Below are 24,468 nucleotides of genomic sequence, written 5' to 3'. Positions count from 1 at the left end.
ATGACGGGGAGGCGCGGACCTGCTCCCTCCGGGTGACGGAGGACGCCGAGGGGGCTCGGCTAAAGTAGAAGTCAAACAGCAAAGCTGGATCGGCTGCAGCTCGTCCGGAAACGGGTCAAAGAGGCGAACAGAAAGCGGGAACTTTCAACCCTTATTACCCGACCAGAGATGCCGGTGCCTCCAACAGGAGTGAGTCCTAAAACCCAGAAATGAGTCAGCATTTTTACACTTCCGCTTCCTTCGTCTCGAAGTCAAGTGTTTTTCGTTGCCTGAAATAAGGTCTGGGGTTAACACAGGTTTTGTTCTTTTGTGACACAAAATACGTCTGCAAAACATCCCTCCTGTGAAGCTTTTTCTGACAAAGAGGCTAAATGAAACTACAAAACGTCATCACGCAGAACACTGGTCCTCCTTTAGCTTAGCGGTGGTGACAAGAAGTCATCTGACCACGGTGTAGTTCCTATATAGCCTAGCGTTAGCTTTTTGCCAATTGCATTCATGCTTAAAAAAAAAAATCATAAATGTGGTGTTCATTTGTAAATATTCTCAAAATGTGTGAAGTGTCATAAACAGTTTGTTTGAAGAAGACTACAATGGGGCCATGTTTGTAGTTCTGGTTCTGAGACGCTTGGTCCAGTTTGGAGAAGTACTGGATTCAAACGTCCAGCTTTGCCTCGGTGAAGATGTTCTCATCCTGGTCAGACAGTTCAGGTGCGGTGATTAATGAAAACACTCTCGGCCAATCAAATGATGGAGCAGCTTCTTCTTCTTCTTCTTCTTCTTCTTCTTCTTCTTCTTCTTCTTCTTGTCCTGACGACTCCACGTGAACACACATTTGCAGCCGGAGACAGTCGGTGTGTTTGTTGTTTTATTTGTACAATAATGATGATTAATAATATTAAAACAAATATTGGTGAAGTCGTTTATGTGATCGCATCATTCCAACACTATTTCTTCTCCCGTCATGAGTGGATCCATCATATTTTAAAATGTGACACAGCAGCTTTTACACCGTTACGTGTCTCAAGATCACAACTTGAAACTCAAAACCTTGTTTAAGTAAAAGTATTACCAGTAAAATGTACTTAAAGCATGAAAAGTAAATGTACTCACTGTGCAGTAAAATGATCCCCGTCAGTGTTTTCCTATTATATCTGATGTTCCTGGATTAATATCACTGCTGCATTAATGTGTATTTTGCATTTTACTGATACCTTTAACTCCTTTATATCCTGTTGGGTAGTTTAATCTACATCAATGCATCGTATTCTGTATGATCATCATCTTTTTAAGTAGTTTACTTATCTTAAGAAGTATTTTCTCAACACATAAAGGAACACTGCATCCACATGAGAGTCTGGTGAGAGGAAATTCACTTTCTCCAGCAGGGAAAGGATGAAGGGGAAACAGGAAGCGGTTTGATGTTGAGCGTGTGGAGAAACAGGAAGCGGTTTGATGTTGAGCGTGTGGAGAAACAGGAAGCGGTTTGATGTTGAGCGTGTGGAGAAACAGGAAGCGGTTTGATGTTGAGAGTGTGGAGAAACAGGAAGCGGTTTGATGTTGAGCGTGTGGAGAAACAGGAAGCGGTTTGATGTTGAGCGTGTGGAGGAACAGGAAGCGGTTTGATGTTGAGCGTGTGGAGAAACAGGAAGAGGTTTGATGTTGAGAGTGTGGAGAAACAGGAAGCGGTTTGATGTTGAGCGTGTGGAGAAACAGGAAGCGGTTTGATGTTGAGCGTGTGGAGGAACAGGAAGCGGTTTGATGTTGAGCGTGTGGAGGAACAGGAAGCGGTTTGATGTTGAGCGTGTGGAGGAACAGGAAGCGGTTTGATGTTGAGCGTGTGGAGAAACAGGAAGCGGTTTGATGTTGAGAGTGTGGAGAAACAGGAAGCGGTTTGATGTTGAGAGTGTGGAGAAACAGGAAGCGGTTTGATGTTGAGCATGTGGAGGAACAGGAAGCGGTTTGATGTTGAGCGTGTGGAGGAACAGGAAGCGGTTTGATGTTGAGCGTGTGGAGAAACAGGAAGAGGTTTGATGTTGAGCGTGTGGAGAAACAGGAAGCGGTTTGATGTTGAGCGTGTGGAGGAACAGGAAGCGGTTTGATGTTGAGCGTGTGGAGGAACAGGAAGCGGTTTGATGTTGAGAGTGTGGAGGAACAGGAAGCGGTTTGATGTTGAGCGTGTGGAGGAACAGGAAGCGGTTTGATGTTGAGAGTGTGGAGAAACAGGAAGCGGTTTGATGTTGAGCGTGTGGAGGAACAGGAAGCGGTTTGATGTTGAGCGTGTGGAGAAACAGGAAGCGGTTTGATGTTGAGCGTGTGGAGGAACAGGAAGCGGTTTGATGTTGAGAGTGTGGAGGAACAGGAAGCGGTTTGATGTTGAGAGTGTGGAGGAACAGGAAGCGGTTTGATGTTGAGAGTGTGGAGGAACAGGAAGCGGTTTGATGTTGAGAGTGTGGAGGAACAGGAAGCGGTTTGATGTTGAGAGTGTGGAGAAACAGGAAGCGGTTTGATGTTGAGAGTGTGGAGGAACAGGAAGCGGTTTGATGTTGAGAGTGTGGAGGAACAGGAAGCGGTTTGATGTTGAGAGTGTGGAGGAACAGGAAGCGGTTTGATGTTGAGAGTGTGGAGGAACAGGAAGCGGTTTGATGTTGAGAGTGTGGAGGAACAGGAAGCGGTTTGATGTTGAGAGTGTGGAGGAACAGGAAGCGGTTTGATGTTGAGTGTGGAGGAACAGGAAGCGGTTTGATGTTGAGAGTGTGGAGGAACAGGAAGCGGTTTGATGTTGAGAGTGTGGAGTGTGTCAACCTTTGTCCGGTACTTTGGTTTATCACCAAATACCTGCAGATAAATAACATCCCCATCAGCCTCAGCTGGACGTTGTGTTTACTGCTTATTAGCAGTGCTGCACAATATACTATATGTTTTTATTATTTATTATTGTCAACTTGCACGATAAACACAAAATGCTATATTCCACCAAGATATGCATTTTGTATTATTTTAATAGTGCCTTTTGTGTTCAGTTCAACGTTCAATTTGTTCAAAACATGTTGAAAATAAATTTCTTTAATTGTTTAAAATTCAACAAACAATGTTCTGTATTTAAGCAGACACGCTAAGCTAAGACGAACAAGCTCAACATTAAGCACGTTAGCATTTTGATTCAATACAATAAAATGATGTAAAATGAAACAAATGTAGTATTTTCCACTAGAACGACATGTGACATGACATTTTGTGTTTCTCTTGTAAAAGACACAGAAAACTGTACAGAGTTTGGTGGGCGGCTAGTCAAAATATATCCCAATAATACCATAGAATCAAACAGCAGCAAGCATCTAATGTATTTCAACAAAGTAAGAAAAACAGCCCAACAAATGAGAGTAACAATTATAAGACATCTACGCCTAAAACTCAATTTTACATATTTACACGAGCAGAATCCATCCAAAAAAAAAAAAAAAAGGGAACCGATCATCTGGAAGCGTTTCTCTGGAATAAAATCTAAGCGACAAAATACATCTCAGCAAATGAAAAACATTCAGTTTGGACAAATGCTTAAATACTGTATCTCTTGAGTCACAGCGGTTCAGAAAGAACCTTCGGCGGTTTGTCGTCTTATTGTATCTGCAGTAAACGGAGCCGACGTCCTGAGAAGAACACTCAATTTAAATTTGCATGTAAAGCTGCTGGAGGCGTGCTTTTCATACAAAAAGCCCTATTTCCTTCAATCAGCCGGGATTACTGCGGCCCGCTGTTGTGTTGTGAGGTTTCCATGAAGACGGCCCGACAGCTTTTGCACGTTGTGCAGCTGGAAACCTTTAAACGGCAGAGCTCCGCGATCGCTCGTCATGTACTTTTCACTTTCACGTGGCGTCGACATATGAAAAGGCGCCCCGCGGTGCCGAAGCAGTTGGGAACTCGATGCTCTTGTAAAGCTTCAATTTATGGCTTTTAAAAAAAAAAAAAAAGGTACAGTGTGTTTCTGCTTTTACCCGTAGTGCTTTTGATCGATCTGGATTGTTACTGGTGAGAGTTGCCTCATTTTGGAGCTTTCTCTCCAACATAATGGGACTAGATGACACAAGAAATCACGACCCTTGTTGTGAGCGGGGTTCATGGAGGTCTGGATCTACTTCCTCCTCTTCATGAAGGCCTTTGCCTCCTTCTGCGGTCCTGTCACGTCCTCCTTTCCGCTGTCGTCTGAGACAGGAGGCGCGTAGTCAGAGTCATCGGCCGCGTCCTCGCTGTCGTCGTCGATGAAGCTGTCGTCGTACTCGTCTCCGTCGTCGTCGCTGTCGTCGCCGGCGGCGGCGGCGGGCTTTTTGGGGACGGTGCGTGTGGAGCGAGCTGTGAAAGCATCGGCGGTGTGAACGGAGTGAGAATATCACAGGAGGAGACGACGAGGAAAAGCATGAAGTGCAACATGAGCGTTGGCAGAGGAGTCTCGAAACTGCTTTCTAGTTTTTATAATTGAAATAATAATAATAGTAACGATATATCTAACACCATCGGTGCTTGGGCCCTTAATGAAATAAATGTAGATATATTGTAACTTTTACTACATATTTTACTTCAGTAATCATCAATATAACATCTTATTTCTTTCCTTCGCTCCTCTATGGGTGGCGGTGCTTTCAGCGCCATCGGAGTGGAAGAATTAAGGGGAGACGACATTTCTCCGTCTTCCTTCCTCCCGTGAGCGGAGTCGAGGTGGAGACGTCTTAAATCAGGGGACGAGTGTTGGAGGGAGTCGAGTGTGAACGAAGCGTCTTAACTAAATGTCAACCGAGGCGTGAAAAGAAATCGGAGGGGAAATCACATTTGTCATCAGCGTAAAGTGTTTCTTATTAAAGAAAGAAGGGAAAGGTGTGTGTGTGTGTGTGTGTGTGTGTGTGTGTGTGTGTGTGGGTGTGTGTGGGGATGGGTCAGAGGGGGTTGATGTCCTGAAGGGTCTCCAGATTACATTACAACCTGCACACAAAGAAATTGATAGGCCCCAGTGGGTTTATAGATCGTGAGCAGCTCTGGTGACATGTCCAGTGTGTGTGTGTGTGTGTGTGTGTGTGTGTGTGTGTGTGTGTGTGTGTGTCTTCTTCATTATCATCAGGTCGAGGATCTGTCGCTAAACCCTTTCAGAGATGGAAACTTCCCTTTTTTTTAATTTTCGCCTTTGTTAGGCAGTATTTTGTGCGACTCTGGTTGAAAAGGACAACCCAGCAGCACCAGTGGGTTTACACAATCAGCACCAGTACATCCTCCTGGGCCGCCGTCAGAGCCGACAACTCACATCAGTGACTGACGGCCACCTCCCACGACGATGAATGTGGTTCTGTCATTTTATTAAATGCCTTCTCGCCACCTTCCAGGGGCCCGTTGCTTTAGCACAGGGAACGGTAAATGGACTTGCATTACTACAGCGCCTCTCTCTCCTCTTCCCACCACTCGAAGCACTTTACCCGGCATGATTCATTCCTTCACACACACACACACACACACACACACACACACACACACACACACACACAAACACATTCATACACTGATTGCAAAGCCTTCAGAGGCAGTTTGGGGCTCAATATCTTGCTCAAGGACACCTCGACTATTATTATTATTATTATTATTATTATAGCAGGTATAACAGATAAAAGACTAAATGTATGTTTCTTTTTTAAAATAACACAGAATGTTAATAGAGCTACGGGAAAAAAAAAATTAAATTAATATGTTCAATAAACATTGAGCCATTTTAAAAAACTTAATAGAATTTGTATAATGAACTTATGAGTTAATGAGTTAAAGTTTTCTTCAGATGACATTAAGTTTACGGTATTAAAATGTCGAGAGCAGGAACACTTCTTTGATTAAAAACATTAAATAATGTTTAGTTTACGGTGCCGTTAGTTTTGATGCCGTATGCTGAATGTTGCTGATCTCACCATTATTAAGAATCAGCATGAAGACAGTCCAACAGAAATCGAGCAGGTGAAACATCTCACCTGGTCTCTTTGTGTGTTTGAATTCTTTCCTGTGAAGAGGGTTTTTCCTGTCAGGGAACAAAGAAAATCAAAGTCTTTTTTCCTGTAATAAATGACATTAATATACATATATTCAAAATATTAAAATATCTGTACATTCAACGATGAAACAATTAGCTTAGCTTAGCACAAAGACTGGAAACGGAGGGAAACAGCTAGCACCGGCTCTGTCCAAAGGTCATTCACTGTTAAGCTAAGCTAAGCTAAGCTAACTGAATGCTAGTCGTAGCTTCATATCATACAGATCTGACTTTCCGCCAGAAAGCCTACAAGCGTTTTTCTTACAGATATTGAACCACTGCTTTAACATGAATGTCTATAGTGGAGGCCATCAACTGTTCACTTAAACGATCACCAGACGCGTCTTCTGGGAGAAACCCTACATCTGTCGTCACCATACAGCAGTCACGACGTGTTGATCTGCAGAGGATGAACCATTTCTAGTATTGATAGTCGGATGAAAATATGAGACTAAATCGTTTTGACAATCCGATGAAGTCAATGAATGAAGATGATGACGTAAAAGACGGACGGATGTCTTTAGAGGCACTTTTAAGCCGTCGGTACAGACAGCAGGGAGATGACAGGAAACTACGGAAAGAGGGAGGTGCAGCAACGTTCCCCGGCCTCGGTTGGTGCTTTCATCCCTGAACAGAGGCACTCAACTGATTACTGACTGAAAAGTCGTATTCAGCCATCTGTAATGTGTGTGTGTGTGTGTGTGTGTGTGTGTGTGTGTGTGTGTGTGTGTGTGTGTGTGTTCTCCTGACAGGTAAAACATACGTTCTACTACCAAAACATGTCTCTTCTTCTGCACTTGATTTATCTGCGGGGATCATCTCGTGACGTTACACCATCTCTGCCATTGATGTCAGCTTCACCGGGTCAGGCCAGGTTTCCCCATCGCACCTTTCAATCCCTCCCTTTCATCTGACAATGCGCTGTGACCTCTGACCTGTAGCAGTCGGTGCCGTAGGGGCACTCAGGCCGTTCTGCCTCCTCTTCCTCTTCCTCCTCCTCCTCCTCCTCGTGGTCGGTGTCACCGGGGTGACTGCACTCCTGGAAATGGGCCGGGTTCTTCCTGGAGGAACAAACAGAGAAGGTCGTGAGAGGTCTTCAGAGAGGCGCTGGATGTCTGCGCACACATTTCTGCAGGACGTGTCCCTGCTGCTGCTTTTTCCTGAAATCATCTTTCATCTTAAATTCGAGAAGGAGCATCTCTTGAGGCTGAAATCTGAGAGACACGAGGCGGCCGCTCAAGTGCACTTCATGTCATCTTTGCACATCAAAAGGAAAAAGCCCTCAATCTCAGCCGTCGTGTTGGCGCACAGGTAAACGCTACCTGTAGCAGTTGTTCCCGTACGGACACGGCGCTCTAAGTCGAGGTCCGGTCGCAGAGGCGCCGCTCGACCCGACTCCTTTAGTCCGCTGTCGTCCATTCTTCTGCTTCTTGTCCTCCTCGCTGTCAGATTGACTGATCACCTTCGTCCGCGCGGCGGTGTTCGTGTCAGCTGTAGACGACTCCGCTCTCTCCTCCTCCCCCTTGTCCTCCTCCTCCCCCTTGTCCTCCTCGTCCACCTTGTCCTCCTCGTCCACCTCCACGGTGAAGCCGCCGGACTCGTCGCTCACCTCGGACCTCTTGGATTCACTGGGAAGCCTGACTGAGCGCTGCTCTGGAGGAACGTCCTGAGAGTCAACCCCAGAGACAAGAGACAGACAATCAAAAAGGGTTTTATTAGAAAGACAGAATCAAGACGTTTGTGGACCGTAATTTCACAGTCCTACTCATTTACAGGTAAGACCAAATTGGAGCAAAATATTTTTTTGCAGAAGACAGTAAAAACTTTCAATTCCATCTTAATTCAATTTTTTTGTATGGCCCAATATCACAAATCACACATTTTTACAATCTGTATACATACGACAAAAAAACCCTACAACTCACTAACAACACTCAACTGTTTTAGACTGAGCTGCTTCCTCTTCTTCATCGCTCATCTTCCTTCTGCTCTTCCTCGGCATGTCCTCCTCGCTGAGCTCCGCCTCCTCAGGTGAGGCGGTCTTGGTGGGCGTGGCTTGTTTGGCTGCTGCTGCTGCTGCTGGCTTAGTGCTGGTTGACGGTCCTTTACTTCTCTTCACGGCGGACTGAACTGAAACAGAGAGACAAAATGTCGATTTCAGAGGATTATAGGAAAACTAGAGTCCAACTGATGGAAGAAGGAAAGTTATCAATTCGTTTTACACAACTTACAGTGGTGGAAGAAGTATCTGAGTAAAATAATTATCAGGAAAATGTACTTAAGTACTTGTTCTGCAGTATGTGGGTCCGTATGACGTTATTAAATGAATACCGATACATCAATCATAACACAAGTCATTTCTTACTGGTGTAGCTGCTCGAGGTAGAGCTACTTTTTACAGGCAGCTAGTTTAGTCCAGTGGTTCCCAACCTGGGGGTCGGGCCCCTTCAAAGGGTCCCCGATAAATCTGAGGGGTCGTGAGATGATCAGCGTGAGATCTGCTGTAATTATCAGCGAACACGCTGACATACGGACAAAAGCTTCCGCTGTGTCACACTTCTGTTACTTTCCACCGCCGCCAACAGTTTTTTTTTGGTGAAGTCAAATGTGACATTTGTGAAAAAGACTCCGGGAATGAAAGTAGACTCACAGACGGCGTTGAGAGTTTCTCTTTAGGAAACTGGAACTTCTCCATCTGCCCACTCTCCCCAGCTAAACTCAGCTCTTTAAGTGCAGCGCAGAGCGGATGGACGCGGTAATGGACGCGGTAATGAGCTCGCCGAGGGTCCGTCCAGCTCAGCAGAGCCGTCTGCTCTCCTTCAAAGTAAATATCCCAGGAGGAGACGCTGTCCAGCGTCCTCTTGTACCTGCTGCGATCATCAGTGAAACACGCCGACATACGGACTAAAGCTTCCGCTGTGTTGCACTTCTGTTGACTCTCTTGTTAACGTCAGTTCTTAAAACATCACGGCGGTCTGACTGGTTCAGGTGGCGTCACCTGGACAAGATCCACCTGAAAACAGACTCTCCTTCACCAGACCCACTGCACCACAGCGCGAGAACAAACAGTCCCGTTATGGAAGATTGCATTTGTTTTAATCCTGGTTCAACAATTTAGGTTGTAACATTATTTTTGAAAGGTGCAGTATAAATAAAGTTTATTATCACTCGCGTCGGGCCCGTTCGGAGCGGGCTGAACGCTCGACTGCAGGTGTTTTCTCCAGAACCGCTCATCCAAACCGCTTCACGCGCGACACTGACCTTCGTTGGGTCCTGAGCGATGCCCCCGCCGAGCGTGAAGTCAACCGGTGTCTCTTTCTTCATATTATTTACTGCACCGAGCGACGCAGAGCGAGCTGTTACCCAGCATGCCGTTTGGCAGTGTAACACTTAATAGGGGTCCACTAAGTCGATAAGATGATGATTGTCGAGAGAATTGAAGGACAGACAGAGACTCCTTCCAATTTAGTTGGATTATTATATTGTCTTTTTGCACATATAGTGGTATTGGTCTATGTATATTTATATATGTAAATATGTGTCGGCTGATATGTTAGAAGGAATGCAAAACTAGTTTTGAGGATATTTAGAAACACAGTTTGTTTTTACTCTGTTAAAGGTCCCACAATTAAAAAAACACATCAATCCAAATCAAGATTTTGTCCCTTTATGTTATGTTATGTGTAGTATGTCCATTTTAAACTCTCAAATATCAATATTGGCCACAAGAATCTGTTATCAGTCGGTTCTGAAGAAGAAATAAAAGACATACAGAACAAAAAAAAAGCACACGGTGCGCTCTCATAGTCTTAAACAAATTAAATTGAATGCCTCCTAAAAAATCTGGACATTTAAGACATTTTTAGACCCGGAAAATAAGAAGGGAACCCACAAGCCCAATAGATCCATGAAACAGGACGGTGCCGGTACCTTTTGGGCTGGAGGAGGAGGAGCTGTGTGGCGCTGCTACGGCCGCCATCATCCACGCGGGCAAGACTCTTCTCTTGGTGACAGACGGAGGGACGTCCCTCTGGTCGTCCTGGACTTCTTTTGGACGCGCGGAGGCTCCCTTCATGACACGAAAAAACAGTGTGCAGCGGGTTCATCATGAGAGCTGGAAACAATGCAGGTAACACTGAGGCCGAACACTACAACGCTGATCGTCTTGAGTTATTGATATTAATGAAAGTTTAACTGGAAGAATTTGACTCAACGCTAATCTGGATGGTCTCCTGGTTTATAATGACGTCATATCGCCAAGAACAATAGAAAGAGATGGACGTGACGCGACTTCCCGCTGCGCCGCTTTTCTGCTGATGCAGGTTTGGATGCCGGTTTAAACGAACCTCCTTCAGGCTTCTGTCGACGGCTTCCTCCTGGTTCGACGGAGCCGCCGGTGGGGGAGGAGTCCGTCCGACGGGAGGAGGATGCGGCTCCACATCTGGCTCGGGATCAACGGGAAGCTCTTCTTCTTCAAACATCTGACTGTTTCTATTGGACGTTATACATGACAGCATGAAAAAGGTGGTTTTTTTAAGCCTGAAAAACCTCCACTTTTAAAAACTCCTAATAAAACCGTCTGCTGCTGCTCAGACACAAGCTGCAGTTTCTGTATCCAATGCAACGTGAGCCTCGGCTGGTTTACATTTGTTCGAGTGTCCTTTTCCTTGTTTGTTTGATCTGAACTTCAAACAGACAGCGGGCCTCAGGACAACACAGCGGACCCTGACTCATAGATAAAACATCACCGAAAGCCCACAGACGACATGAATCTCGGCGATAATTTGAGTCAACAGATAACACTTGAACCAGAGCCATTTCAGCCCCACGCAGTCTGCTCTGCAAAGATGAAAGAGATAAGACATTAATCAAACAGTGGAGAGCAGCCTCTTCCGTCTTCATTTAATTGCTCACAAAGACGTCCGGGGGCTGGGGGGGCTGGGGGGGGGGGGGGGGGGGCCTGCTGTAAATGAGATTCATCTCTTGATCGTGACACACGGCGTTCACGTCCGAGTACCTGGGAGTGCGGTCTCCTTCGCCCACGGCCACCACCTGGTAGATGTACTGGCCCGGCAGCAGAGAGAACAGGTCTCCGTGGCGAAGAGGGAACCAGGAGCTTCTCTGCAGAGGTCGGGGGTCGTCGGTCAGGGACGACTGGACGAAGCACGGGTTCAGGTGGGTCTAGGGGTTCAAAAACGAGAGGATGAAGAAATAGAACGGTGTCGTCCTTTAGTCTAAGCTCAAACTATTGTAGACTAGCTGGGGAACGTAGTGGAGCATTTAGCAGCTAAAGAGTGCATTTTTTATAGAACATCTTTACTATATTATAATTGTATATATTGTGACATGTGTATTTTTCTTTTTCTTTTTTCTTTATATATAATATTAAGATTTTTTACCTGTGACCTATTGCTGCTTGTAACAAAATAATTTCCCCTCGCGGGATCAATAAAGTTACTATCTATCTATCTATCTGTCTGTCTGTCTGTCTGTCTGTCTGTCTGTCTGTCTGTCTGTCTGTCTGTCTGTCTGTCTGTCTGTCTATCTATCTGTCTGTCTGTCTGTCTGTCTGTCTGTCTGTCTATCTATCTGTCTGTCTATCTATCTATCTATCTATCTATCTATCTAAAGAGACAGATGTTTCCCTCAGGAGACCAAAAGGTTCTCGTTTATAACTTGAAAGTAGAAATATTTCAATCTTCCCAATGGGTTTTTTCTCCGCTTCACGAGCCTCTGTGAAGAGCGTCTGTAGCCGTGTGTGTTTTCCAGCGTGACATCCGGAGGCCGCATTTTTATTGACGCGATTGATTCCGCCTCACGATTAAAAAACGTTGGTCGAGGTGCCGCGACTGTGACGTGTTCATTAATCGTCTCCGAGATGGCGATTTGAGACGTGCTGATGCATTGACTTCCAGTCAATTACACGGATGATAAACGGAGGATGTCGGCGTGATTGATGTGGATGACGCCGCTTACTCTTTTCCCAACAGACCTCCATCTGACTTCTGCCGCTGGGATGACTCAGTTCTCCCTCAGGACCAATAAAGATCTGAATACTGAATGTATCCGTTTGGGAGAAGTCACGACGAGTTTGTGATTACAGCAACTTAAAGGTTAGACCTTTCAGCAATCGTTGACGGCCATTACTCCTGAAACACGAGGTTTCTCTTGATGCCGGAGACGGGGACCATCCATCCATCGGCTGGACTAGCTTCTCCTTTGAGAGGCTGGCGCTGGGCGAGAGGCGGGGTCCGCCACCCTGGACGGGTTGCCAGTCAATCGCAGGAAAGAGTAAATTAGGGATCCGATACCAATATTGGGCCGACACAAATGGATAGATCGAGTATCGCTGACAAAGGGGCCAATCTATTCAATTCAATTCTCTGTCTGTTTTCTAATCAGGGTTTTCATGTGCGTCACCATGAGACGTGACTTTTTGCAAAATTCGCTCAAATCAAGTTTCCTGGAAGCTGATTTTCTCGTCGTGTTTTGTGGTAACAACTGAATTAATGTTCAAACTACAACAAAAATGGCCTCCGGAGTTGAAAAAAACAGCTACACACTAAAAACACACTAAAGGGACATGAGACCACTTTGATTTCTGGTCATTCACGATTACACTTCTGAGAGAAGACGACGATAGATAATCCTGTTTTAAATCACATTCAAGCTATTTGTTCCAGCTTTTAAAAGGTGACGGTAAGCTTTGGAGAAGGCTCACCAGTGAACTGATGGTGGAACATGTGGCGAGAGGACGTACCGGTTTGAGGCGCAGCTCCCCGTTCAGGTTCTCCAGCAGCCCGTGAAGTCTGGACACTCTCTTGTCGCTGACCTGAGACAACGTGAGGACGAACACAACAGGAGAAGAGCTTCAGTGCAAAGTGACTCACACATTTTTAGAGGTGAAAGAAAAAAAAAAGAAAAACCATCGGGACAAGAATCCCAGTGGACCAACAATTGGTTCCATCAGAGGATAAAGCATTTTTAAAAAAAACTGATGACATTTGCGCTGAGTATTCATGGTCCCCAGTGGAAAAATCATATATAATTTGGTGAAAAATTAAGAGATAATGAACAAAAGCTGCTTTCTTTTATTTTTTTACACACTAGAATTCCTTGAACAAAAAAAATAGAAATGCCCAAACTTCAGCATTCCTGCTGTAAATTGTGTATTTAGAACCAGATTTTCACCTGGATTTTTGTTTAAATATTATTTTTTATTTCATTTTTTCATTTTTTTATTTTTTATTTTAATAATACTATTTCACAACAATCCTTGCATGTGGTACCAGAAGACGTAACATCGGGATATTGCTTTTAGAAGCAGAGATGCTTCAGAGATGTACAGAGAACAGCAGTAATAATGTCATTTTAATGTCATTTTAATGTCATTTTAATGTCATTTCATCCGGTCCATGTTATCAGGATTACAGAGTCCTCCAGTGGTTCAGTTGAAGACCTGCAGCTCTGCTGAAACACTCAGGGGTTTGTCTTTTCATGGTGTGTATGTTGAGACATACACAATGAAACTATAGTGATCAGTTTGTTTGTATCAAGCACAAATAGTTGGTAATGGAGATAGTATCAAATGTATAATCAGTGTAATAAATTACATGGTGACAATCTAATCCAATAAATGATATAATCTTTGAGTGTGACAATTTCAGGACGGTGTGAGTGTGACTGGATAACAAATCACTATTTATTTATTTTTTCTTTTATATTTGCAACCGCATGTTTTCGGATTTTATCAAAATTGTCAGCAGTTTGTGTGTTTTGTATCAGCAAAAATATATATATTTTTTAAAGCAACTAAAGCTGTTAGACATGAAAAGAAAAGAATCATAAAGTACAAGTACCAAGTACCTCAAATTGTACTTAAGTTCAGTACGTGAGTAAAGGTACACAGTTTAGTTTGTTTGTTTATTTACCATATTTTTATATTTTATTGTAAATTTCTATATGTTTTGCACTGTGTTGATTGTTTGTTATGCACCATCCACCAGGTCAAACTCCTTGTATGTGCAACATACAGACAAATAAACGGTTCTGGTTCTGATTCTGGGGCTTTACATCCTACCTACAGTAATGTTTGTTATCGTGCACTGTTGAGAGTATTGCTAGAATAAAACCACAGGTGGACTCACTCCCAGTAAGGGCCCCCGGCCCAACACCGTCTCCCCCGGCGGCAGATGGATGGGATCCCCGCCGCCGCCACCGTCCACTTGGACGAGGTCGAAGCCGGACATGTTGCTCTGCGGGCGGGACTGGTGGGAGCTTCACCCCGGTCCACTGGAGGTATTAGTATAAAAACAAAATACATTACAAGTGTTTACCATGAAGTTCAATAAGTCCTGAAAGCTATGAGGAGACTTAAATCAGGATTTAAAGAGCTCCTTTTAACTTGTGTTTCATTCAGTAGCTCCGTCTGAGACAAAAGTAGTGCGTTATGGTCCCAACGGGCCGCGCAGTAATACATATGTTTACGTCTGCCTACCTGTAGTGGAGGTACGCTGGATATTTTTGGTCTCTCGGGGTTGAAAAACATAAATCGAAAGCATAGAAAGCGTTTACAACTTTTGCTGTCAGCTACAAGGCATGGGTGTTATTCAAAACTTCCGGGATGCTGGGGAACCTGCGCAGTACACGTCTGGCGCCGCTCGTTAGAGCTTGGCCGAGTAGGTTTCTGGACACCGAATTCCATCCAGATTTTGTTCAATTTAAAATGTTCTTGTGTATTTGCGAATATTGTAAGCTTATAAACATGAATCTCAAGACGGTTTGTGAATGAATAGATATCACTCTTTAATTCGGCATGCATATAACGTACATTGCACGACTTTAATTATCCAAATTTAAACGTTTTGACATGGTTCACTCTTGTCGCTACAGTCATGCAAAATATTCAGAAAATATACCGAGTCATGTATTTCATAGGGGAAATACATTTAAACATAATAAAGTACACTGAATTGACGGTTTATTGAATTAGATCTGGCATAGTCTCAGTAGAGAACGAAAACAACCATTATGCAGCGTGAAATGTGAACTAAATTAATTTGAAATTATGATAAACTTAAGTCACGAAAATATATTACATGTATGCCGAATGAAAGACCCATTCATAACCGTCTACAGATTTATTTTACAACCGTTAATACCATTAATAATAACCATTAAATTCAATATGGAATTTGGCGAATGTGCGATTCGTCGGAGTATGACCCTTTCTACGCATGCGCCGTTTTTTAAAAAACCAGACAGTGACGTGTATCTGTGTGTAAACAACCGTTGGGACATTTAATTAAACAGTCAGCTGTCAGAAAGACACGGAGCGACCACACACTGCCTGTAAGAAACATTTATTTAAACGACACGCTATCGTTCTGTGCTTGAATATATGACAGCAGACATTTTGTATTAGCGTTGTCCCGGAAAAGTATTTAGCCTGTAAACTGCAACAGGACGGAGGTTTTGTAGTCGCTGTTAGCTTTGTTAGCTGGGGCGGAGATGAGACTCGTGCAGCTGAGGGCGTGACGCTCGGAAAATCTGATGTTATTTCAGTGAGATTCACACGTTGTTGCAGGAAACGGAAGCTTTGATTTATGCTCTATCGCAACAGGGAACAAACGATGTTCATTTAGATATACTATGTGTGTGAGCAGTCTGCTGTCCTGCAGCCTTGTACACATGTTTGGGATGTGAAGTAACTGCATGCCTGTTCATTTGTATGATTACATCACGCACACACACACACACACACACACACACACACACACACACACACACACACACAATCAAAGTAAACGTTCACCGTTGAATGTTTACGTTTGGCACGTGACCATTTCTTGGCTTTAACTTTTCCACAGAATGTTGACTTGCCCAATATATATATATATATATATATATATATATATATATATATATATATATATATATATATATATATCTTACAGACGAGACATTCTTGTGGATTTTATAGAGTTGCACACTGAATCACGTAATAACAGAGGGGCCGAGACATTTTAAAGTTTAATCACATTTTAAAATGATGTAAAAAAAAAAAATGAATTACGGTCTTTCTTGATTCATTGTATCTTGGATCATTCAGATTTTGTATTCATATCAGTGATGTTGATACTGTCACAGCCAATTTTGACTCAGGATTAATCATAAATATTTATTTATGACAACATAGTTTAGAGCACATTTTACCATTGCAGTTTAGGGTGATGAATAACTGCCAGGTGTGCCTGTTCTGGTGTGACTCTATTACTGTATGGTGAGGGTCAATGTCTGTGTATTTTTAACTGGGCAAGAAAAAGGCTTTTGACCGTTAATATGCCTGTGTAACCGAGCAAAAGGACAGAATATACCCTGTGAGTTCATCTTTGCAACTGAGGAGAAAACAGTGAGTTTGCTACCATGGCAGAATCATTTATTTTTTTTTGCACAAAATCTAATAATAATATTTCCATATTCGTCCCTCTGTGTTCCACCAGGCCGTCTCAAAGTGTTGGACTCTTGAGCTACTATGCAGCATGACTCCACGAGGACCTCGCCCGTGTTTCTCGTCTCTAAAAGAAGAGCCTCCCTGAGACCCGCCGGCGACGGCGACGCCCCCGCCCCCGAAAACTTTGCCGAGACGCTGCCGACAGAAATGAGCGCGAAGATCTTTGGCGAGCTGGACGCCGGGAGTCTGTGCAGCGCCTCCCGGACCTGCAAATTGTGGCACCACATCATCGAGGAGAGCGACCAGGTGTGGAGGAGGCAGTGTCTGCTGGTCGGAGCCGTCTGTCAGAGGGAGGTCGACGGCGACAGGAGAGACGGCCTGTCCTGGAAGGTGGGTCCACTTTTAAGAAACGTTTAGTGCCAGCTCCCACCTCCAAGGTGTTGATAATATCTCGAAGCCCAAAGTAATGCTGTCAGCTGATTGAAAGGTATTGACGGTTAGAAGTGCTCAGTGGTTACAACCACATTTCTAATGCCTCAGACCGGCCCCGTCTCCTCCCTGCAGATCACACTGGTGAAGAACTACACTCGCAGCCGTTTGAAGAAGGACTGGCTGAGAGGTCGCTACAGCCACGTGAGATCAGCGGAGGAGCTGATCGGCAGGAAGATGGCGCCGCTGGACGCTGAGACCTGGGGAGAGATCCTGCAGGCCGAGCTGGACCGATGAACGATTAGAATTTGTATTCAAAGCACCTTTGGCACTTCTTTTACTCTAATATATTTATATTTACGAATATAGACAAACAATTGTACATAGTTTTTTTTAAAATATCTTTTTTTAAAGAAAAAAAAAAGCATCATGGAGAAGTTTCAGTTCTTTGATGTAAAAATGGCTGAGATGCAATAAATCGTTGTGAAGTGTGTAATGCAACTCTTGTTAGCATTTTTGATGCTGTATTTAGTGGAGGGGGAGTATTGTGCATTTCATTTGTCTTAATTGTTTTTGTCTTAATTGACCCAGGCAACTTATGGATCACAACCTCCATGTGTCCGCAACAAAGCTACAGCTGTTCAACAAAAATACAATGACAAAACGATACCTGATAAGTATTTTAAAAACTAATCCTCGTATTTTTCAGATTGATAGAGGAAAAAAAGGATAATATTTAGGAAGGAAGAAAGGAAGGACAGAAGGAAACTAAAGGAAAAGGAGAAAGGAATGAGGGGAAAATAGATATTGACATCTTTTTTAATGATGATTTGAATAAAAATTTTCCCAAAAACTATTCAGTTGTGAAATAAATGTGGCGAGTCATCATTGTCATCTCATCATCATTCAAATATGAAATACTGGAACAAGAATAATCAATAGGCTGAATGACAGAATGTTAATTGTCAACAATTTTAATCATCTGGTTTTTCAGCTTCTCAAATTTGAATATTTGTCCCTGTTATATGTCAAAATAAATTGTATAATTAATGTCATAAATCGACATTTGGGAAATTAAAATGGCCATTTTTTTCCCCACTCTCATATGACTTTGGCCCCCCCACACTTTTATTTTGAAAGACGTAACCGGAAGCCCCGCACTGCCCAGCTTGACTCTGGTCCCTCCCTCAGCATCACCGCATCATCCGCCGCCTTTCTCCCTCCACACGGGACCTACATATTGACCCCGTATCACCATTAAAAGCCGGGATAATAATGGACGACGTCCCTCCGATCGTCAACATCTCCATCTCACTGCGGATCCAGCCCAACGAAGGACCCGTGTTCTTCAAGGTGGACGGAACCAGGTTCGGCCAGACCAGGACCATCAAACTGCTCACGGGCTCCAAATACAAGATCGAGGTGGTGTTGAAGCCTGGAAACGTCGAGGCCATGTGAGAAGAAATCCAATTCAAACCAATATTATTATTATTATTATTATTATTATTATTATTATTATTATTATTCTCTTCATTATAGGGTCGAAGATCTGCAGCAGGAGGCCACGCGGGGCACTCTCCTATTTAAATAGAATAAATTAAAAAGTCACACCTCTATATAAAAGCCATTTCCATAATTACAATTAATAACGTTTATTAATATGAAATAACGCAGTAATAGCCGCGCATGTTTGTGGCTCCGTGGCCTTCCTCCCGCAGAGCCTGCAGCATCCGATATCCGCCTGAATAAATCATCACGGGGATCGCGCGCGCGTGTGTGTGTGTGTGTGTGTGTGTGTGTGTGTGTGTGTGTGTGTGTGTGTGTGTGTGTGTGTGTGCGTGCGTGCGTGCGTGCGTGCGTGTGTGTGTGTGATGGTTTTCTCATCGCTCGTGGCGACCGGAAGCGTCGTCTCTTTGCTGATGTACAAACAGCTCGCGCTGTTGTTGGATTAGATGGATCACACGCAGCCTCGATGACAACGGGAGGGGTCCACATCAGTGAGGAGGAAGGTGAAGCGTTAATAAGTCAAATAACAAAGATACGCTGCAAATGTCCAATAGAGTGGAATAAGAGTATGAAACCGATAATTCAAGGAGGATTTGCAGCTTCTTTAATGGTCGTTTTAAGATATTATTTATCCGATAACTCAAAACAGCCAAGCTGACAACATTATGCCACCCTGTAAACATGATATAGTCATGTTCTTACAGTATCTGAGGAGCTCACATGTTGTAAAATAAAATAATAGTTTGCAACTGAATAGTTTGAATGTTGCAAATGTAAAATAACACCAAATGTGTTCAAATAAAGCGTGTTTAAGAGTGGTGGTCCAAAAGTTAAAATCCTCTAAATGCATCATGACGTTTGGTCTATCTGAGGCTGGATAGACCTGGTCCTGAGCCCCAGGACCAGGATTTGTCCCCTTACTGAAGGAATGCATCATGTGAAATCAATATGAACTAAAATAATACCGGAGCCCGTCTACAAAACAGATCTCAGATGATATTGTACTTTATTTATGGTGCAAATTCCCTAATTTTTTTGGTTTGTAAAAAAATAAAATAGTAAAAATAGTGAGCAATGTGGTTAATAATTACCCAGAGGCAAAAGTGACACCTTCACAATGTTTGTTTTGTTCAAACCTCAACATTATTACTAATTCGCTACAATAATCCAGGTCACAGAAGATCAAGGAGAAGAACACCAGCAGGTGTCCTCTCACTTAAAGGAACAGTGTGTAGCATTTAGGGGGATCTATTCACAGAAATGGAATATAATATGATATCATAAGAGAAAGTTGCCTCTCATTCCTCCTGCGTTTTTTTCCCATGACAGTCCAGCAACACGTGTGTCAATATTTCTGCTCGTTACATGCGTACGGCCTTTTCAAAATAAACTTTGGTCTTCACAGGAAACTACTTAAATAGATTTAGGAAAGGGTTCATTTTAACCCCTATTCATGCTATTTTTCTAAACCTAACTAAGTAGAGTGAAGGCAATGCGGAAGTGTCTTAAAACGCACATTCTCTCTAGTGACCAGCAGGGGGCGACTCCTCTGGTTGTACAGAAGTCCAGTCTAAAATGACTCTACTTCTCTCTTGATTTATTCCCTCAGTAAACATTGTAAACATGAGTTTATGGTCTCAATCTCTAGTTTACAGTCTTCTTCAATACAGCGTGATGTTCACTTAGTAAATGATGGTCCATTAGGGTCAAACAAGGTATCTTCTGTTCACTGGTTGCAAAAAAACAACAACATGGCGACGGACGAATTCCAAGATGGCGACCGCGAAAACGGCTGTCCACAAACCAACGGGTGACGTCACGACGACTACGTCCACTTCTTAGTCTGCGGTTGCAATCTGCAGCCTCACCTCACGTCCAACACACTGCGCCTTTAATTAAACGGCCCTCGACACAGTTTCAAACTACTTCCTCCTCGTTCTCTTCCTCACAGCAACATGAACATCGGAGGCATCGTCTTCCCTCTGGAGCAGCAGTCCAGGGACGAGGAGTCGGTGGTTTATCACGCGCAGTACGACACCGAGGGCGTCCCGCACACCAAGAGCGGAGACCGGCAACCCGTCCAAGTCAGCATGGAGGTAAGACAACTGAGTCACGGAGACCTGTTCACCAGATATCAGAGGTTTGCTCAGAGAAATCCATCAAATCAAAGAGCAGAATTGAAGGTTTTTTGTTTTGTCTCTTCCTGTCCAGTTTAACAAAGCAGGGACGTTTGAGACGGTCTGGCAGGCGAAATACTACAACTACTACAAGAGGGAGCACTGCCAGGGTGGCAACAAATTCAGCAGCATCGAGTACGAATGCAAGCCCAACGAGACGCGGACCCTCATGTGGATCAACAAGGAGGCGTTCAACTGATCATCCCTCCGCTGTCCACACACACCAGGACTTTGAACATCAGCATCCCAATAAAAAGACGGCCTTATCTTAAAGGCGTGCGTGAAGTAAGCAAAGGGGTCAGGTATTTGTGTTGTTTTATCAGAAAGAGGAGAGAACATAGCTGCTTGCTATGCTGGTCTTTAAAGGTTTTTTGTTGTTTCATTGCTGCTCTCAGCACTGGTGCTTTTTTTTTTTGTCACAGCACATCAAAAATAGTTCAGATAATAATCAGAAATCCTGCATAATGACTTACGTTAACTGCACACAGCGAGCTCATGTTTGCCAGCTAGGCCCGATTTTAAAAATGTTTTATATCAAAGGGAACTAAAGGGAACGGAACGTGGGAAAAGATCTGAGGCTTCAAAGTGCAGTTTGGTGTAAAGGGAGCGCTCATGTATCCGTTTCTTTTAAGTTTCAACCCCCCCGCCACTCACCGTGTGGGTTGAACTTCAAACATGCAAGAGACGCTCCACACGAAGAGCGTTCAGGGTCAAAGGAACAATCGGACATTTTTTTGGAGGTACACCGTCGCATGAGAAGATTTATATATATAAGATTTATACACATTTCGTGTCAGTGCTTCCAGTACAGAGACGTGTCCTGGATGTGTTTAGCCTCGTAACTCGTTCAATTTTGACTTCAAATAAAATGCAGCATTAGTCCCATTTATCTCCCACAACCTACTTCCACTACTAGTACGAGGCTATTTCTTTTACTAGCCTGTTACTTCTTAATCAGCACATTTATCTTGGTTGGGTGTAAATAGCCAAATAGCTACCGCATGACCATTCTCGGAAATAAACACTCCGTTACACGGTTTGCAATCAACGTTTAAAGCCATGTGACGTGACTCGACGTAGATTTAAAAAGAGGAGCGGACATTTTGACTTTCCCCCTTTAGTTAGGGTCTGTCAAAAGAGGAAAAAAACAACATATATACTTTCCAACTAATGCAAAGCTGTCAGATTTTGCTTGCTAACACGCTAGTTAGCATCTTGTAGTCGGCAGGCTTTAGATGACAGTTAGGACGGCGCTTCGCTATGAGGTCGGGACTTTTGTGTTCAGCCACTGCTGTCAGCGGTTTGTTATTTCTGCACCTGTTCAATAAACATGTTGCAGCATGTCAGGTTTTTTTTTGGAAGGTGTATTTGTCTTTGCGCTAAGCTAGGCTAAACGCAGGACTTTATGGACACACAGAAATTCACGTCGATCTTCTCGTCTTACTCTGGAGGAGAGGATAAACAAGTGTTACCCCCCAAAAATGTTCCAAATGTTCCTTTTAAAAGTGGAGTTAAAAAAAAAAAAGAACCGTTCAAATTGTGAGCAAACAGCTGATAGTCAAATGTATCGCAGCACAAGTTGTGACCAGCTAGCAAGCTAGCATGGTGTCAGCTGAAGACCAGGATGGAAGACACCTATGGGTGGAAGAAGTATGTCGTGTTATTTATAAGAACTGTGTGGATGAGTCTGTGAGAGAGAAGAGACGCCGTGTGAAAGTGTGTATTGTGATAGGTTTATGTGTTGTGTTATTTACTGGAGAAATCCACCCAATACACATGAACACTGTTAAGAAACAAACAGGTAGCAGAAAGAGGAATGTTTCTTCTCCCTCTTGAAGACAACTGTCCAACTGCAGATGCTGTGTTTTCATGTTCAGGTATTTCCAGCAGCAGATAATGTGAGTCTGGCGGCAGAAAATTATTTAAACGACCCAAAACAAATTAGCAAACGTTCTGGTTCTGATATCAATCCACCAGAAATCAAAGTTTGAGAGCTGCCATTCTAAAAAAAACCCCATTTCTGTTGGAATAAACCAAACCTCAATGAGTCAATAAGAGATCTAACAGTGCGAGTAGATGATGGTGGACTCTTCCTTTAAAGGATAATGCTGGCGTTAATATAAATTTCAACAAATGCCATGAAAATACTAAAACCAACGAGGTCCGTCTCACGACTTTCTCACTTCCTGTCTGTGGCTCTCAGCTCCAAGCCCATTGGTTCCTAAGAAGCCGTAAATCTCCATCACAATACTTGGACGCAGGGATACATCCACTGTTGGTTTTGGTCTTTTCACAGAATTTGTTGACGTCCTTCTGCTGAAGAGGTCTTTTCATTTTGAGACACGGTGCTCATTATTGCTTCACCTTGTGTTTCATCTGTGCAGCCACATCGTACTGATTTCCTCTGTTTTCTTTTGAAGTGCACGGCTGGATTCATTTTGCCAAATATGATGTGTTTGTTTGTTTTCTGTTAAGATATCTCAATGCATAAACCTTGCTGTTTTGTTATGTGTTGAACTAAGGAGTATAAAGTGTATTTGTCAATAAAGCAGAATGCTGAACCAATAGTTTTGTACAGTAACAGTTGAAGTTATTATAAATGGTGGAGGAAGTATTCAAATCCTTAAGTAGGGGTACTAATACATTGAAAAGTAAAAGTATAATCATGAAAATGTACTTGTTAAAAGCAGTAAAACGCCTCCTGTGACTGTTATACTATTAAATATTCTATCATTAGATCATTATCACTCATGCATTAATGTAACATTAGGATGTCACTGTTTGAGGCGCAGCTCATTTTGAATAATTAACGTTTTAAGATTAATCTACTGATTGTTTTCTTCATTAATCGATAGATTGTTTGGTTTAGTGAAAACAGTGAAAACGTGAGAAATGCCGACACAATTACCCAAAGTGACACCTTCACAAACCTCAACATTATTACTGACATATTATAATTATTAACATTATTAAAAGGAAAAGCAACAAATATTCACATTTGGGAAACTGGAACAGTGAAATATTTTGGCATGAAAAATGACTTAAACCAGAAAAAAAGATGCTAATTAACTTTCTGTCAGTCGACTGAATGAATAATGAAAAATAATCGTTGCAGCTGTATTTCTATTTATTGTTGGGTTAATTTATAACGACATATTTTAAAAACTTCATATTATTATATTGGGTTTCAAAATTCTCTCTCTCTCTCTCTCTCTCTGTGTCTCTCTCTCTGTCTTTCTGTCTCTCTCTCTGTCTCTCTCTCTGTGTGTCTCTCTCTCTCTCTTTCTGTCTCTCTTTCTGTCTCTCTCTCTATTTGTATTTATTCTTGTGTAACTTAATTTAAAACAAGACATATTTTAAAAACCTTCATATTTTTGGGTTTGAAAACATAATGAGTAAAGTCTTTAGTTGTCAAATAAATGCAGTGAATTAAACATGACAATATTTCCCTCTGAAATGTAGAGCGGTAGAAGTGGCATGAAATGAAAATACTCAAGTAAAGGACAAGTACCCCGAATTTGTACTTAAGTACAGTACTTGAGTAAATGGACGTAGTTACATTCAGCCACTGTGCAGCTTCCAAACATTACATGTAAGAGGAAGAAGAAGAGAAGAAGGACCTGACATATAAACTTGTAGCATGCGGAACATTAAGCACATAAACTATTGTGTAATTGTAATATAAGAAGCAGGTTTATTGTGCTTCACATCCAACATGTTGACACACTGTTGCTGGGTTGTAGGCTGACCACTTAAATTGAGGGTGAATGCACTCTGTTACGTTCAAATAGAGCTTAGCTTATTGAAGAAGAAAACAGGATCGTGTTGTATTAAAAACATGATGA

At 42.9% G+C, this 24,468-nt stretch overlaps 4 protein-coding genes across 9 annotated transcripts in view; 3 read left to right on the top strand and 1 right to left on the bottom strand.

Moving 5' to 3' along the window:
- The window catches only part of LOC137884669 (prokineticin receptor 1-like), a 6,931-nt gene extending 5,408 nt beyond the window's left edge, over window positions 1-1,523 (top strand). Inside the window, exon 3 of the mRNA XM_068726562.1 lies at window positions 1-1,523. This exon is cut by the window's left edge and continues 632 nt beyond it. Within this exon, the coding sequence (XP_068582663.1) occupies window positions 1-68 (68 nt within the window). The 3' untranslated portion in view covers window positions 69-1,523.
- A 1,461-nt stretch (window positions 1,524-2,984) lies between these two features.
- aplf (aprataxin and PNKP like factor) lies at window positions 2,985-14,668 on the bottom strand. 3 transcript variants are annotated; one of them, XM_068726548.1, is made up of 11 exons: window positions 14,556-14,668; window positions 14,206-14,350; window positions 12,819-12,890; window positions 11,076-11,239; window positions 10,405-10,549; window positions 9,989-10,127; window positions 7,998-8,188; window positions 7,381-7,724; window positions 6,994-7,119; window positions 6,000-6,046; window positions 2,985-4,350 (listed from the first exon to the last, which is right to left on the bottom strand). In XM_068726548.1, the coding sequence occupies exons 2-11, from the start codon at window positions 14,305-14,307 to the stop codon at window positions 4,133-4,135; spliced, it is 1,548 nt and encodes a 515-aa protein (XP_068582649.1). In that variant the 5' UTR covers window positions 14,308-14,350; window positions 14,556-14,668; the 3' UTR covers window positions 2,985-4,132. The 3 variants fall into 3 exon arrangements, with proteins under 3 accessions (XP_068582649.1, XP_068582650.1, XP_068582651.1); XM_068726549.1 differs by lacking the exon at window positions 2,985-4,350 and adding an exon at window positions 4,364-4,974; XM_068726550.1 differs by lacking the exon at window positions 2,985-4,350 and adding an exon at window positions 4,892-5,379.
- Window positions 14,669-15,309: 641 nt separating this feature from the next.
- Window positions 15,310-17,796, top strand: fbxo48 (F-box protein 48). 4 transcript variants are annotated; one of them, XM_068726571.1, is made up of 4 exons: window positions 15,343-15,409; window positions 16,378-16,469; window positions 16,561-16,901; window positions 17,076-17,796. In XM_068726571.1, exons 3-4 carry the CDS (start codon window positions 16,593-16,595, stop codon window positions 17,235-17,237), a joined length of 471 nt encoding a protein of 156 aa, XP_068582672.1. In that variant the 5' UTR covers window positions 15,343-15,409; window positions 16,378-16,469; window positions 16,561-16,592; the 3' UTR covers window positions 17,238-17,796. The 4 variants fall into 4 exon arrangements, with proteins under 4 accessions (XP_068582670.1, XP_068582672.1, XP_068582673.1 ...); XM_068726572.1 differs by having other exon boundaries at window positions 15,345-15,409; window positions 16,423-16,469; XM_068726569.1 differs by lacking the exon at window positions 16,378-16,469 and having other exon boundaries at window positions 15,310-15,409.
- Window positions 17,797-18,115: 319 nt separating this feature from the next.
- Window positions 18,116-23,190, top strand: cnrip1a (cannabinoid receptor interacting protein 1a). The gene is made up of 3 exons (XM_068726568.1): window positions 18,116-18,394; window positions 20,398-20,542; window positions 20,658-23,190. Exons 1-3 carry the CDS (start codon window positions 18,216-18,218, stop codon window positions 20,820-20,822), a joined length of 489 nt encoding a protein of 162 aa, XP_068582669.1. The 5' UTR covers window positions 18,116-18,215; the 3' UTR covers window positions 20,823-23,190.
- The last annotated feature ends 1,278 nt before the right edge of the window (window positions 23,191-24,468 follow it).

This window comes from Cebidichthys violaceus, unplaced genomic scaffold (genome assembly GCF_023349555.1).
Source record: "Cebidichthys violaceus isolate CVI_PGR_0920_01 unplaced genomic scaffold, fCebVio1.0.p SCAF_4, whole genome shotgun sequence".
NCBI classification, from domain to species: Eukaryota; Metazoa; Chordata; class Actinopteri; order Perciformes; family Stichaeidae; genus Cebidichthys; species Cebidichthys violaceus.
The sequence above is the reverse complement of the archived record's forward strand: the minus strand, read 5'-3'. Positions and strand labels throughout refer to the sequence as shown.

Bases quoted from the DNA above. Each gene is read 5' to 3' on its own strand.
- aplf (XM_068726548.1), bottom strand. From the start codon at position 14,307: ATGTCCGGCTTCGACCTCGTCCAAGTGGACGGTGGCGGCGGCGGGGAT. The intron at 7,120-7,380 runs GTAGCGTTTACC...TTGTTCCTCCAG, and splicing joins TACGGGAACAACTGCTACAG to GAAGAACCCGGCCCATTTCC. The intron at 4,351-5,999 runs GTGAGATGTTTC...ATGCTTTCACAG, and splicing joins CAAACACACAAAGAGACCAG to CTCGCTCCACACGCACCGTC.
- fbxo48 (XM_068726569.1), top strand. From the start codon at position 16,593: ATGCAGCATGACTCCACGAGGACCTCGCCCGTGTTTCTCGTCTCTAAA. The intron at 16,902-17,075 runs GTGGGTCCACTT...TCCTCCCTGCAG, and splicing joins GAGACGGCCTGTCCTGGAAG to ATCACACTGGTGAAGAACTA.
- cnrip1a (XM_068726568.1), top strand. From the start codon at position 18,216: ATGGACGACGTCCCTCCGATCGTCAACATCTCCATCTCACTGCGGATC. The intron at 18,395-20,397 runs GTGAGAAGAAAT...TCTTCCTCACAG, and splicing joins CCTGGAAACGTCGAGGCCAT to CAACATGAACATCGGAGGCA. The intron at 20,543-20,657 runs GTAAGACAACTG...CTTCCTGTCCAG, and splicing joins CCGTCCAAGTCAGCATGGAG to TTTAACAAAGCAGGGACGTT.